Source organism: Gorilla gorilla, chromosome X, assembly GCF_029281585.2.
Source record: "Gorilla gorilla gorilla isolate KB3781 chromosome X, NHGRI_mGorGor1-v2.1_pri, whole genome shotgun sequence".
Classification (NCBI taxonomy): Eukaryota; Metazoa; Chordata; class Mammalia; order Primates; family Hominidae; genus Gorilla; species Gorilla gorilla.
This window is the reverse complement of record NC_073247.2, coordinates 79,834,074-79,849,067: the sequence shown is the minus strand read 5'-3', so window position 1 is coordinate 79,849,067 and position 14,994 is coordinate 79,834,074. Positions and strand designations below refer to the sequence as shown.

At 41.3% G+C, this 14,994-nt stretch overlaps 1 protein-coding gene and 1 pseudogene across 4 annotated transcripts in view; both read left to right on the top strand.

Annotated features, from left to right (window-relative positions):
* OPHN1 (oligophrenin 1) overlaps positions 1-14,994 on the top strand; it is a 389,158-nt gene that overhangs the window by 356,751 nt on the left and 17,413 nt on the right. For all 4 annotated transcript variants that reach the window (XM_063703080.1, XM_063703079.1, XM_063703078.1 and 1 more), the window contains exons 20-21: positions 2,322-2,469; positions 11,445-11,768. In XM_063703080.1, coding sequence (XP_063559150.1) covers positions 2,322-2,469; positions 11,445-11,768 — 472 coding nt within the window. The remainder of the gene's footprint in view (positions 1-2,321; positions 2,470-11,444; positions 11,769-14,994) is intronic.
* On the top strand, positions 3,487-5,379 carry LOC101144365 (phosphoglycerate kinase 1-like; annotated as a pseudogene).

The window sequence follows — 14,994 nt, the reverse complement described above, 5'->3', positions numbered from 1 at the left end:
TGTCTTAATTGTTGTAGCTTTATAATAAGACTTGAAATCAGGTAGTGTTAGCTTTCCAACTTTGTTTTTCTTTTTCAAGATTGTTTTGGCTATTGTAGGTTCTTTGCATGTCCTTATACATTTTTGAATCAGCTTGTCAATGTCTACATACAAGCTAACTGGTATTTGGGTTGTGTTCAGTCTGTAGATCAATTTTGTGAGAATTTACATCTTAACACTATTGAGTCTTTATACCTGCAAACAAAATATATCTCTGTTTATCTAGATTTTCTTAATATTTCTCAGCAATATTTTGAAGATTTTAGTGTACAAAATCTTCTCTCTGGCACTTTGCCTTGCAAATTCTCACTTCCTTGTCTTTCCCATACTCCCAATTCAATCTTCTCAACGTAGGGATACTACTGGGTTCCACTTGGGTTCCCCTTCCTGCACTGCAGCCTGCAAAACTCTAAGCTGGGAAACTCATAGGGCTGACCTCATTTGTTTTTTTCAGTCTCTCGGCATTCACTGTCCTTCACTGCTGGATTTCCAATGCCTTTAAAACTACTGTTGCATGTATTTTTCCTAGTTTTGTTTTGTTTTTACTAGTTTCAGGCTAAATGAGTAAAACTAGTTTCTGTGCGCTATCTTGGCCGGAATAAGATAGTAGCTGTTTGTAGTAGTATTTTAGTAGTAGTAGTTAGTAGCTGTTAATAGTAGTAGTATTTTCAGGTGACAGTTTGGCCTTTTACATTAGAATTGCCAATGTATTTGTTTTTTGACTCAGCAATTCCAGTCCCTCTTCTAGGTGGTAGAGATAGAACAGTGAACATGACAGACATGCTTCTGTGTTGTGTAAAATCTAGCTTGGAGACAGACAGCAAACCAAATCAATAAGTAAAACGTGTTCTGTGTTAGAAAGTGATAGGAAATGCTGAAGAGAAAAAAAATTAAAATGGAAGGAAGATAGGAATGCTTGCGTAGAGGGAGGCATGTCATTGCTTTAAATATATTGACCTGGAAGGGCTTACTGAGCAGAGTATGTTTGATTAGAATCCTAGAAGAATGGGTATCTGGAGGAAGATCAGTCTGGGTGGAAGAAACAGTCAGTGCAACGACCTCATGTATTCGAAAAATAGCAAGGAATATTTGTAACAACTACTACAGTGTTTGAGCTCACAAAGTGGTAGCTCTTTAGACTATTATTACTAATGATGGTGGAATTAGGAATATGACCTAGAGCCATATGGCGTCAACATTAATCTGCTTGCTGTTAAGTTACATTTTGTCTTCCTTACGATCATGAGGCATATACTCACGGCTTGTGATTGTTCATGCATTGTTTCTTATCATTGTCCACCTTTTACACAGGCTTGCTTTGTGTTCTCAATCATGTTATTTCCATGCCCGTGTAGTCTGTGTTGACCCTTGCCTGATGGGATATTGGGCTCTGACATTTCTCTTTACACTAATCACTGGGGTTGATTTTGTTAGTCTCACTGGCTAGACAGTGGTCTCCTTTCTCCATCACATATGTGTATCATCCCATAGTGTATGCACTTGGGCTAAAAGGTTGGTCTCCATGGAGACCGGAAAATCCTTAAGTACACATGAGACATTATATAAAAATTCTAATCACAGCTCCTTCTGCATGCCTTCGGCACTTCTTATAGCATCCAAGGCACTGTGTTGTTGCTTTTTACTTTTATTTTACTTTTTATTGAACAGGTAATGTACCATGGCATGAAATTATAAAAGAACAAAGTGACATAGGAGGGAAAACACAGTTGTTCTCCGTGTATTCCCCAGCCAATCATTAGTCCTACCTTGAGACAAACAATGTAATCAGATTCTTTGGTATCCCTTCAGAACTATTTAAGGCATATGGGCATGTAATTGTGTTTAGTCTCCTTCCGTGTCCCACCCCCACCCATAGAAGGCACCTTGACAGCTCCTTTAATTTCTTTCTTACCACACTCTGTGAAGTAGGTGATGCTGTCCCTATGTTATGGATGAGAAAGCCGAGGCTCAGAGAAGTGAGGTGACTTGCCTAAGGTCTCCCAGGAAGGACATGGAAAATCCAGGACTAATGCCATCTTTTATAGGCATTTTTTCTTCCAAACTGAGAAGTGCCAGGTTCTGTGCCTTGAGCGTAGTAGGAGATACCTAAACATTTACCTGTAGCTACAGTGATTAAGAAAATCTCTGATTCTTTGAGTCATGTTAGTATTCACGTTACAAACTCTAGATATAAGGCCAGCAAGCATCAACTGGTGGGTAGCATTCAGAAGACAAAAAGTTGATCTAATTATTCTCTAGATATCTTCCTTCTTTCTCCACAGATCTATTTAGGTCCACCTGAGGAAAGCGCTGCACCACCAGTGCCTCCGCCTCGGGTGACAGCAAGAAGGCACAAACCAATCACGATTTCAAAGCGCTTACTGCGAGAAAGGACGGTTTTCTATACTTCTTCCCTGGATGAAAGCGAAGGTCAGTACTGAGGTTCACCTTTAGCTTCTGAATGGTGATTAGACACAAAGAGGATATCGAAGGGCAGAAGCGGTGGCATGACCATTTTTCTCTCTATAAAAGTAGACCTTTCCTGGCTCCTGAGCTTAAAAGCAGCCAGTTTGTAGTTTGTGCTCAGAGAGGGGATTAAGCCTTTGACAGCAGATAGGATGGTGATGAGCTTGTAAAGGAAGTTACCATGTGGAGGATCCCTATAAGGCCAGTGCAGGATCCAAGGTGTTCTTAGATTTATGCCCCCAATATATTGAAATGGGTGAGCAAGGTGAATGTTGTGAAATTTTAAATTCAAATATAGCAAACATGGATTGGATAACTACTATGTGCCAGGTACTGTGCTAGGTGAAATTAAGATACATTGCTTGCCCTCACAGAAGAAATGGAGACATAGATAAGTGAAGAAATAAATGCCTTCAGTGGAATAATTGCTAGTGTGGAGACTACACCCATTCCAAATGTGCCTCTGCCCTCCTACTCCACTAAGACCATTTTTGTCAGGTTTGCCAATAATCTCCATGAGGCCAAACCAAATAGCTACAACATTGTTCTCATCATACTCAGTTTGTGAGTAGCATCTGACACAGTTGGCTAACTCCTCCTTCTTGAAACACTTTATTCACCTGGCTCTCAGGATACCAGATTTTCCTTTAATCTCACCAGATAATCCATCTCAGTCTTCTCTCCTGGTTTTCCTTCTCTTCCCAACTTTACATGTTAGAAGGTCCCAGAGCTTTTTTCTTAGTCCTATTCTCTGATCATGTTCTTTTCCTGTGTGATCTCATTAAATTTCATGGTTTTACATATCATTTAAATGCTAAAGATGATTTCCAAATTTATCTAAGATTGATATCTTGCCTCTTTTGTCATATCAAATTTCCTGCTCAACAGTTCTCCTTGGATGACTCATGGGCATCTCAGTTTACACTGTGCAAAACATAACTTGATGCCTGACTCTTTCTTAACCTGCTCCTACTCTGGTCTCCTCCATCTAAGTAATTGGCAGCAGCAGTCATCCAGTTGCTAAGGTCAAGAACTTTGGAATCATCCTTGGTTACTACTTTCCCTTTTTCCTTCATATTGAATCCATTGGCAATTCTTGTCAGCTCTACCTGCACATTATATGCTAACTTCTACTACTGCCCACTGCTTCTATCACTGTAAGCCACTATTATCTCTTACCTGGTATCATTGCTTGCCTTCTTCCTTGCCTGTAATTCATTCTCCCCGGCAGCCAGTAACAGCACATCCTTTAAAATATGGAAATCAGGATTCTGCAAGCTTCCCAAGCACACATCAGCAGCCGGCTCCCTTACTGTCTGAATCATCGACCTCTCTCCATTTCCAAAATGTCGCTTTCTAACAAGCTGACATTGGACAAACCGGATGTCAAAGGGCAGCAGGTCATTATGAGAGTGGACTTCAATGTTCCTGTGTAGAATAACCAGATAACAAACAACCAGAGGATTAAAGCTACTGTCTTAAGCATCAAATTCTGCTTGGACAATGGAGCCAAGTCAGTAGTCCTTATGAGCCACCTAGGCCGGCCTGATGGTGTCCCTATGCCTGACAAGTACTCCTTAGAGCCATTTGCTGTAGAATTCAAATCTCTGCTGGGCAAGGATGTTCTGTTCTTGAAAGACTGTGTAGGCCCAGAAGTGGAGAAAGCCTGTGCCAACCCAGCTGCTGGGTCTGTCATCCTGCTGGAGAACCTCCACTTTCATGTGGAAGAAGAAGGGAAGGGAAAACTCTGGGAACAAGGTTAAAGTGAGCCCGCCAAAGTAGAAGCTTTCCGAGCTTCACTTTCCAAGCTAGGGAATGTGTATGTCAATGATGCTTTTGGCACTGCTCACAGGGCCCACAGCTCCATGGTAGGAGTCAGTCTGCCACAGAAGGCTGGTGGTTTTTTGATGAAGAAGGAGCTGAACTACTTTGTGAAGGTCTTGGAGAGCCCATAGCGACCCTTCCTGGCCATTCTGGGTGGAGCTAAATTTGCAGACAAGATCCACCTGATCAATAATATGCTGGACAAAGTCAATGAGATGATTATTGGTGGTGGAACGGCTTTTACCTTCCTTAAGGTGCTCAACAACATGGAGACTGGCACTTCTCTGTTTGATGAAGAGGGAGCCAAGATTGTCAAAGACCTAATGTCCCAAGCTGAGAAGAATGGTGTGAAGATTACCTTGCCTATTGACTTTGTCACTGCTGAGAAATTTGATGAGAATGCCAAGACTGGCCAAGCCACTGTGGCTTCTGGCATACCTGCTGGCTGAATGGGCTTGGACTGTGGTCCTGAAAGCAGCAAGAAGTATGCTGAGACTGTCACTTGGGCTAAGCAGATTGTGTGGAATGGTCCTGTGGGGGTATTTGAATGGGAAGCTTTTGCCCAGGGAACCAAAGCCCTCATGGATGAGGTGGTGAAAGCCACTTCTAGGGGCTGCATTACCATCATAGGTGGTGGAAACACTGCCACTTGCTGTGCCAAATGGAACACAGAGGATAAAATCAGACATGTGAGCACTAGGGGTGGTGCCAGTTTAGAGCTCCTGGACGGTAAAGTCCTTCCTGGGGTGGATGCTCTCGGCAATATTTAGTACTTTCCTGCCTTTTAGTTGCTGTGCACAGCCCCTAAGTCAACTTAGCATTTTCTGCATCTCCACTTGGCATTAGCTAAAACCTTCCATGTCAAGATTCAGCTAGTGGCCAAGAGATGCAGTGCCAGGAACCCTTAAACAGTTGCACAGCATCTCAGCTCATCTTTACTGCACCCTGGATTTGCCTACATTCTTCAAGATCCCATTTGAATTTCTTAGTGACTAAACCATTGTGCATTCTAGAATGCATATATGCATATTTTGCCTGTTAAAAAAAAGTGAGCTGTGTTAGCTTAGTTCTCTTTTGATGTAGCTTATCCTGATTAGCTTTGTCACTGTTTCACTACTCAGCGTGGAAACAAGATGAAATTCCATTTGTAGGTAGGGAGACGAAATTGATGATCCATTAAATAAACAGTAAAAGTGTCCATTGAAACCATGAAAAAATGGAAATCAGATCACATCATTCCCTCTGTGCCAAATTTTCAGTAATCTCCCTTCATACCTAGAATAAAATTTGCATTTTATTCTTCATTATATGACTGTTGCTTATTTCTGTGACCTTCATTTCTGAACTTTGCTCTCTCACTGTCTCTTTTGCTCTGTACTGTAATCTCATTGTTCTTGCAGGTCCTTACTTGTGTCAAACTTACCTAAGGGCCTTTGCATTTGCTACTCTCTTGGCCCTAAACATTCTTCCTCCAGAACTTCACAAGGCTCACTCTTTCATTCAGGTGTCTACTAAATGCTATCTTCTCATAGAGACCTTTTCTTAACATTCTACTTAAATAGTTCTTTCTCCTCCTCCAATCACTCCCTATCCCTTTATATGGCTTTATGCAACTCATATCCCCTGCTTCTGTTTGTTCACATGTTTATTATCTCTCTCTCCCATTAGAATGTAAAATCTATTTGATTACTAGGCCATAGAACAACTCCTGGTATACATATCATGTATTTAGTAAATATTCTAAGAATGAATGAGTGGATGTATAAGGAATGATGAAGAGATTATCACTTAGGTTAAGGGATCAACTCTTTGACAGAGGAGGTGAGCTGGCATTCAGGAGAAAGTGGAAGGGAACATTGGATGCCTGTCTGTTGTTCCATAGTCTCATTTTTACAGAATGGGTTTATTTGTTTATTTACAGTCTCCCCAAATATAAACTCTATGCCAGTGGCCACTTGTTTTTTTTACTATATCCAAAGCATGAGCACAGTGCCAGGCATATAGTAATTCCTTAATAAATGAGTGCAAAAAATGAATGAACTGTGTGTCAGTAGATAGAAGGTCTAATTTAATCTTGGCTACTAGCCTGCTGAATAACTTGAGCTAGTCACTTCCCCTCTCTGGACCTCAATTTGCCCCTCTGTGGTGATGAGGGCTTTGGGACAGAAGATCTCCAATGAGGTTACCCAGTCTAGACATTTTTTATTTTTAACTTTTTAAAAAACTGAGCTATAATTCACATACCATAAAATGCACCATTTTAAAGTGTACAGTTTAATGGTTTTTAGTAAATTCTGTGCAACTATCTTATTCCAGAACATATTCATCATCCCAGAATCCCAATACTTTTAAATTTACTTCTCCCCCAACCTCTGACAGTTACTGATCTACTTTCTGCCTCTACAGATTTGCCTATTCTGAACATTTCATAGAAATATAATTACAGAATATGTGGACATTTTTGGGTGGCGTCTTACTCTTAGCATAATATTTTCAAGGTTCATCCACATTGTAGAATGTATCAGTACTTCATTCTTTCTTATGGACAAATAATATTCCTTTGTATAGATGTAGCACATTTTATTTATCCATTGATCAGTTGATGGACACTTGGATTGTATTCATTTTTTGGTTATTATAAATAATGCCGCTGTGAACATTCATGCACAGGATTTTGTGTGGATGTCTGTTTTTAATTATCTTGGGTATATACCTAGGACTGGAATTGTAGGTTATATGGTCGGTCTATATTAAAACTTTTGAAGAATTGCCAGGCTGTTTTCCAAAGCAGCTGTACCTTTTTTTTTTTTTTTTTTTTTTTGAGATGGAGTCTCGCAGTGTCGCCTGGGCTGGAGTGCAATGGCGCAATCTCAGCTCACTGCAACCTCCGCCTGCCAGGTTCATGTGATTCTCCTGCCTCAGCCTCCCGAGTAGCTGGGATTACAGGTGCATACCACCACACCAGGCTAATTTTTTGTATTTTTAGTAGAGATGGGGTTTCACTGTGTTGGCCAGACTGGTCTCAAACTCCTGACCTCATGATTCACCCGCCTCGGCCTCCCAAAGTGCTGGGATTACAGGCATGAGCCACTGCACCAGGCCTCAGCTGCACCATTTTACTTTCCCACCAGCAATGAATGAAGGCTCCAATTTCACCACATCCTCACCAACATTTTGTATAGTCTGTCTTATTTATTCTAGCCATCCTATGTGAGTGTGAATCCATAATCTCATTTAATGTTCAGCACTCCCATGTGAGGTAGGTATGCTGAATTCTGTTTTATAGTGAAGGCACTGGAAGCTCAAAGATGATGAGTAGTTTTCCCAACTAACACAGCTACTAAATGACAGAACAATTTGCACTCATCTATCTTATCCTAAAGCTTATTTATTTACTATAATATCACACTTGCTATAACCCGTCTGAACACTGTTCTGAGAAGGAACCAATCCTGCTCACCAGTAGCATCTCATTATCTCACTCTGAAATTTGATATCCCTTTTGTATATAGTATGTCAGTGACTCCTTTCACCCTCGTCATGGACTCCATCACACCTCCATAACTAAGCCCTGATTATTCCACTTCTTTAACCTCTCTTGAATCTGCCTCTCTTTTCTGACGCAGCTCTAGTTTGGATCCTTCTCATCAGCGGTCCCCTAGCTTGTCTTTCTGCCACCAGTCTTTCTGGTCCAAGCTACTTTTCATTGGAACGAGCCTATTTTTCATTACTTTTCGTAATGAACCCAAAGGGATGTTTAAAAATGCATATTTGATAATGCCACTTCTCCCCACCCCCAGCCCTCTGCCCCCCAAAATCATTGTCTTCTGTGACTCAAAGGCAGAGTTTGTATTCCTGAGCATGGCATTCATGGACTTCATGATATAGCCCCAACTTATTTCAACAACCTCACCTCCAGCTACCCACACTTTTTCATCTATAATTGGTCCCTATGCTCAAGCCAAACCAAACTTTTAATTATATTTTCTTAGGCAAAGCATGGTCTTTCACTCCTCCAAGTTGTTTTTTGTTTGAATGCCCTTTCTACTTTGCTCCACCTTTTGGAATTCTTCAGGGCCCAGCTTAAAAGTTACCTGTTTTATAAAGACTCTCTCTAATCCTTGCAGTCAGTATTAGTACTGTCTTACTCCTAGCACTTATTTGCATGAATCTACATGTATTATAATAATTGATTTATTTCTATTACTGTACCAGTGTGTATCCTCTCAAAGCTTCTCCCCACCTCTTACCCACCCATGGAAGAGAGGCCTCCACTTTAAGGGTTGGCTCCACGCCTATTTATGAGGCCTCCCTGTCTCATCCTGATTCACTCCCAGTTCTTCGTAGTCCCTGAGACTTGTCTGTGTGTTTTCCTGTAGAAATGGGTGGCTGGTTAGGGAAAGGGGATGGCACCGAACTTTTATTACCTGACAGAGCAATGAACTCTCTTCAGAAAGAGTAAGTAGACTCTGGAAGCAGACTTCAAGATTTGAAACTTGGCGTTTCCACTTAGTAGTTTTGTGACATGGAGACTGCGGGTGTCTTAGATTCCTTATCTGTAAAATGGGGCTAATAACAATGTACTACTTTATAGAGCTGTTTTGAGGATTACATGAGATAATCCAGGTAAAGCACTTAGAACAGGGCCTGCCATGGTATAAGTGCTCAAGTAATGGTATGTGTTGTCTTTATCAGTATTATTCTCATTATTACTGTCATTGTCACTATTATCATTATTTTTATTCACCATACCCCAGAACCTAGAAATAGTTTCCCTGCTGAAAGGCCTAGCTCTGAAGTCATCGTGGCTTCTATCATTACATTTCCTATTTTCCCGAGCCAGCGGAAGATACTTTCCTGAGTGGAAGGTAGCAGCCTCTCTGAGGCTGTGTATGTGGGTCCTCTTTATGAAGATTGGCTCTCTTGAGATGGTGATGTTACTCTATGGCCTGTAGGGCACAGGCAACCTTTATTTCCCTAAGGGAGAGCAGAGATGGAGTCACTTGTCCAGAAGAAAGTATTCAGATAGGAACATGCAGCTGAGATGTTGGGCTAAAGCATGTGAGGGAAAGAATTTATGTCACCATGCACTTTATTGTTTGGAGAGAGTAGATGTGCTTGAGTTACTCCTGAGTGCTATGTTTAAAGATGGCCTCTGCCACAAGGCACGTCCTGGAAGCCAGAGGCTCTAGTTATTTGGCACTCTTGTGCTCATGTTCATGCCATTATTTGTGAGCCTTTGGTAGTTTTTTGTTTGATGGCCTCTGTCTGGTTGCACTTGTGCTAGGGTTAATAAATAAAGGGCTATGTGTCTACTTTGGGACGAAATTAGGGAGACTATAGGGGAACTCCCCTTGGTTCTGGCCCCTTTGGCAGTGGCATCAGTGGTGGCAAATTCCCAAGGAGAATAAAACTGTCTAGGGGACAAAAGCCTTTGTAGCAAGACTTCCCCCATGGAAACTTTTGCCTCACTGCCCACCCACCACATAATAGTGTAAATAATAACCACCAATTAATGAGTGTCTGTTATGTGCCAGGCACTGAAATACGTATACCATCTCCTGTACTCCTCACCATAACCTCATGAGAGCGGTATTCTTTATTATTCCCATTTTACTGAGGAGAAAATTTGAGGTACAGAGAGAATAGGGAACTTGTACGAGGTCTCACAGTCGGTAAGAAGCAGAACTGAGATTCAGACCTGGCCACCTGGCTTCAGAGCCTGCATTTCTTTTAACATTTTATTACGAAGAATTCCAAACATAAACAGAAATTGGAAACAAACGTATTGAACTCCCCACATTTCAGCATTTAAAAACATATATCAAGTCTTATTTCATCTATACCCCTACCCGTTCCCCCAACCTACTCATCATGTCATTTCATTTGTAAATGTTTCAGTGTATATCTCTAAAAGAAAGGAACTCTTTTAAAAGCAAAACAGCAATATCATCATCATACTTAAAAGAAAATAAAACAAAACAGTGATTCCTTAAGATCAGCTATCCAGTCAGTATCCACATTCTCCTGTTATCTCATTTTGTTAAAAAAAAAATCAAGATCTAAATAAGATCCATGTATTGCAATTGGTTGATATATATCTCAGGTTTCAATTTGCTGGCCGGAACCTCTGTTCTTTTTTTTTTTTTTTTTTATACTTTAAGTTCTAGGGTACATGTGCACAACGTGCAGGTTTGTTACATATGTATACATGTGCCATGTTGGTGTGCTGCACCCATTAACTCATCATTTACATAAGGTATATCTCCTAATGCTTTCCCTCCCCCCTCCGCCCACCTCACAACAGGCCCCGGTGTGTGATGTTCCCCTTCGTGTGTCCAAGTGTTCTCATTGGAACCTCTGTTCTTAACCACTGCACTCTAAGTTTTTTATGACTATGGAAGGTGACAATTTCTTTACAGCAGGCATTCTCAATCTGGGGTTTATTGACAGCTTCAGAAGGCTCTGTGAATCACTAAGAAATTAGTTTCCAAAATTTTTGCTATATTTGTGTGGGTTAATTTTTCTAGAGAGATGGTCCCTAGGTCTCATTAGGGTCTCAAAAGCTTTAAGTAAGTCTCAGAACCACTGAAAGACATGTACTAATGTCAGAGGAAATTGTAGACCACAAAAGCTGGGGAAAGAACAGTTGGAGGTTTCCTTCTGGGTTGGAGAACAAAGTTAAAGTATGTTATGTTGATTAACTTAAAATTTGAGAGACCTTAACAAAATACTTTTCAGAGAAGTGGTTAAGAATTAACTGATGATGTCTTCATTTGCAAAGAATAGAATGTGCCATTGATTGGGGACTTTAAGTCTTTTTTGAGTGACATATTCCTTTAATAAAACCTCTTGGTTTACTGTGGCTTATTGAATTGTGGTGGTGAAAATCATACGCGGATCTTGAATTCCCTATTTGGATTGGATCTGTGGCTTTACATGAACTGGGAAGGGTAGAGAATGATTTTGTGGGATATAGTTGGTTTGTGCCACAGTGACATAACTGCTTTGAAAATGTATACAAATTTTCAAAATTAAGTATGTATGCATGTATCAAAATGAAAAGGTTTTAAAAGTTATCATTAATCTTCTCTCTTGGCACCAACTTTTCCTAGATGAAATCCAACATCAAACACCGAATGGTACTATCACCAGCAGCATAGAAGCCCCCAAGCCACCACAACACCCCAAACTACCTATTCAGAGGAGTGGGGAAACTGATCCTGGGAGGAAGTCCCCAAGCAGGCCTATTTCGGATGGCAAGTTGGAGCCCTGCCCAGAGGTGGACGTGGGGAAGTTGGTGTCTAGGCTGCAGGATGGAGGGACCAAGATCACCCCAAAGGCCACCAATGGACCCATGCCAGGCTCTGGGCCCACCAAGACCCCCTCTTTCCACATAAAGAGACCAGCTCCCCGGCCCCTGGCCCACCACAAGGAGGGTAAGTGCTTGGGAATCCCATGGGAGCCAGAGCTGACCCTAACTACTTTTCACCTTGAGATCCTTCTGAGTTTGGAGATATATTTAAGTGGAAATATGTTCCAGTTTACTACCACTAATATTGGAACAGTGGGCAAGATCACAATAATCAGTCACAATAATCACTAGAATGTAAGCTCCATGAGGGCCGGGATTTTTTTACCTGTTTTGTTGACCTCTATATCCCAAGTGCTATGTGCCTGGCACTGTACTAATTGCTGATATACTATTTCTTATCCTCACAATCCCACTGTAAAGAATGTATTATTCTTAATATTTTCTTTTTTTTTTTTTTTGAGACGGAGTCTCACTCTGTCACCCAGGCTGGAGTGCAGTGACGTGATCTCGGCTCACTGCAGCCTCCGCCTCCTAGGTTCAAGTGATTTCCCTGCCTCAGCCTCCTGAGTAGCTGGGACTACAGACACTTGCCACCATGCCCGGCTAATTTTTGTATTTTTAGTAGAGACAGGGTTTTGCCATGTTAGCCAGGCTGGTCTCAAACTCTCGACCTCAGGTGATCCACCCGCCTTGGCCTCCCAAAGTGCTGGGATTACAGGCGTGAGCTACCACACCTGGCCAAGAATGTATTATTCCTGTTTTTTTTTTTTTTTTTTTTAATTAGGAAATGGAGGCTGCTGTAGATAAGTGACTTGCCAAAGATTCACAGCTAGTAACTGGCAGAGCTGGGATCTAAATCTTACCATGTCTCACAGGCACCAAAGCCTGCGTTCTTTCCACTGAGGCAGAACTATCACTTTACCTTCCTATAAGAAGCTGTGAATCTGTGAACCCTTGTTTTCTCATTCTCCCTTTCCAGTTTGGGAGAAATAGGGACAAAGGGGCACAACTTCTGCCAAACTCTGGATTTTTGAAATTATTGCAAATTCAAGGTGTGGCTGACTTCAGCAAATTTAATTAACTATTGCATGTTGAGACTTATGTTGAGAGACTGGGGCTAATCCAGAGGGGAGTTTTAGGGGACACAATTCTATGAAGATAGTAAGATATAATGGACAAAATAAGGATTTGAGTATCAGAAAGCCTTGGATCTAAATCCTAGCTCTTTTACTTTGTAGCTTTAAGGAATTTCACAATATAGCAAAATGTAAAACCTTAAAAAATGGTTAAGAATAATTTATTTGACAAATATTTATTGAATACTGACCATGTACCTGGCCCCATTCTACATGCCGAAGACATAGAAATGAATAAGACTTATGAAGCCCCTGTCCTCTTGAGGTTTAGATGAGAGGGCTTGGCAGACTATGGCCCGTGGACCCGATTGGGCCCACTGCACTGCCTCTTTTTATATAGCCTGTAAGCTAAGAATTCTTTTTTACATTTTTTAATGTTTGGAATTAAAAAGGAAATAATATTTTTTGACATGAAAATGTTGTGAAATTCAAACTTTGTCCATAAACATAAATACACCCCTTCATTTACATGTTGTCTATGGCTGCTTTCATGCCACAACAGCAGAATTGAGTAGTAGCAACAAAGACTTTATGGCCTGCACAGCCTAAAATATTAACTGTCTGACACTTTACAGAAAAAGTTTGCTGGCCTTTACCTTAGATTCTAGAGTACTGATAAGAAAACATGAGGCCCAGAATGGGAATCGGGAGGTTGGGGGAAGGTAGGATAGCAAGGAAATGGCAGGAATGGAGTTAGTATACAAAATATTTGCCATGAATCCTTAAACACTTGGTGGAGCAGTGTCACAGGTTTGGTTCCAAACTTTCTAGAGAAAACAAAAAGAGAGAAACCAATGGTTATATAACTAAGTTCCTAAGGTAAAAACAAGCCAATTGTTCAGGTAAACCATAACTTTTCTGGTTTTGAGGCCAGGGAAAAATTTCTTCCATGGATTATTTCATATAACAACCTCAGTATGAACCAATGGCATTGTCTCAGAGCACAATTTAGTAAAAGCTATTCAGTGTGCGGATGGGAGGGGGTCCAGTACAATTTCTACAAGTCCAGTACAATTTCCGCAAGTAGTTGACTCTGAATGCTCTGGTTTGATCCACTGGTGCTGATGTGATCACTCATGCGATCACAGTTAATTTATTTAAGCTGTTTGTACCTTGGTTTCCAGATCTGTAAAATGGGAAAACAGTTCATCTGTTAGAATTATTATTGCTAGGATTAAAAGGAATGACAAAATATCTGGCGTATAATCAGCATTCAAAATATGATATTGATTTCCCTCCCCTGTCCCTCTTCTCACTATGACTTGGCTCTTCTGAGACATAGCCAAGAAAAGGAAACTTTAATGTAGACCTCTGCTTCTGTTTTTAAGTCATGTCGTGACCTTCCTATCAATCTGGGTAGAAGGCTGGGTAACTCAACTTATACTCCTCACAGTAAAATTTGTCTTGTCTGTTGCCAAGCCTTGAGATTGGCCAGATTCTATCAGCTCAGAGCACACAGTAACTCAGCCCTCCTTCCCTCCCTCCTGCAAAGTTCAATCCCAGTGGCATTCCCCTCTTCCCCTTCCTCCAGTCCTACCCTGGGCTGCTGGCGGCAGCTACTCTGATCTAATGGTCTCAGCTAATGTAAGTACTGATCTGACTTGTTCAGTATCAGCCTAACTATCTAAATCTGGGCCTCAGCTTTGCCTGGCTTCATTTTCTGCTTTCAATCAGTTAGCAACAGGCTGGCATGATGCAGCTTTTTTTCAAAACCCCATGCTTCCAGCTTTGGCTACAGAAAGCAGAACTGAGGTGGTTTTGGCCTTGGTGGAGAACCCCCCAAACCTCTGGTATAGTTGCCTCTTTGAACCTAACCTACACTATCTATTCACTTCTTACTTCCTCCTTGCTCCCCTCCTGATTCTGGCTGCTTCTCCTAGTAGATTCCCTGGCATCTGAAGAGTTATCGGTTAAGCAAAAGCCGCACACAGCTCTGACCCTGTGCTATAACTGATAGTTGTTTGCTCCTGGTACTGGCCAGTAGCCTGAATGGCAGTATTAGAGGGAGGGAACTGTTACCTCAGCCAGCCCAGTCTGTACCTTGCAGTTGTCACCCCATTTCAGCTCTGTTGTTTAGGTCTTTGCCTGCCATCCCGAGGATCAGTACACAGGCTCCATTGCATTAGTGAGCCAACTGTGCCACAGTCCTGCCCCCATCTTCACCCCTTGCATTGACTTAACATTTGAGTGGCCTTAACATTCTTCACATTTTTT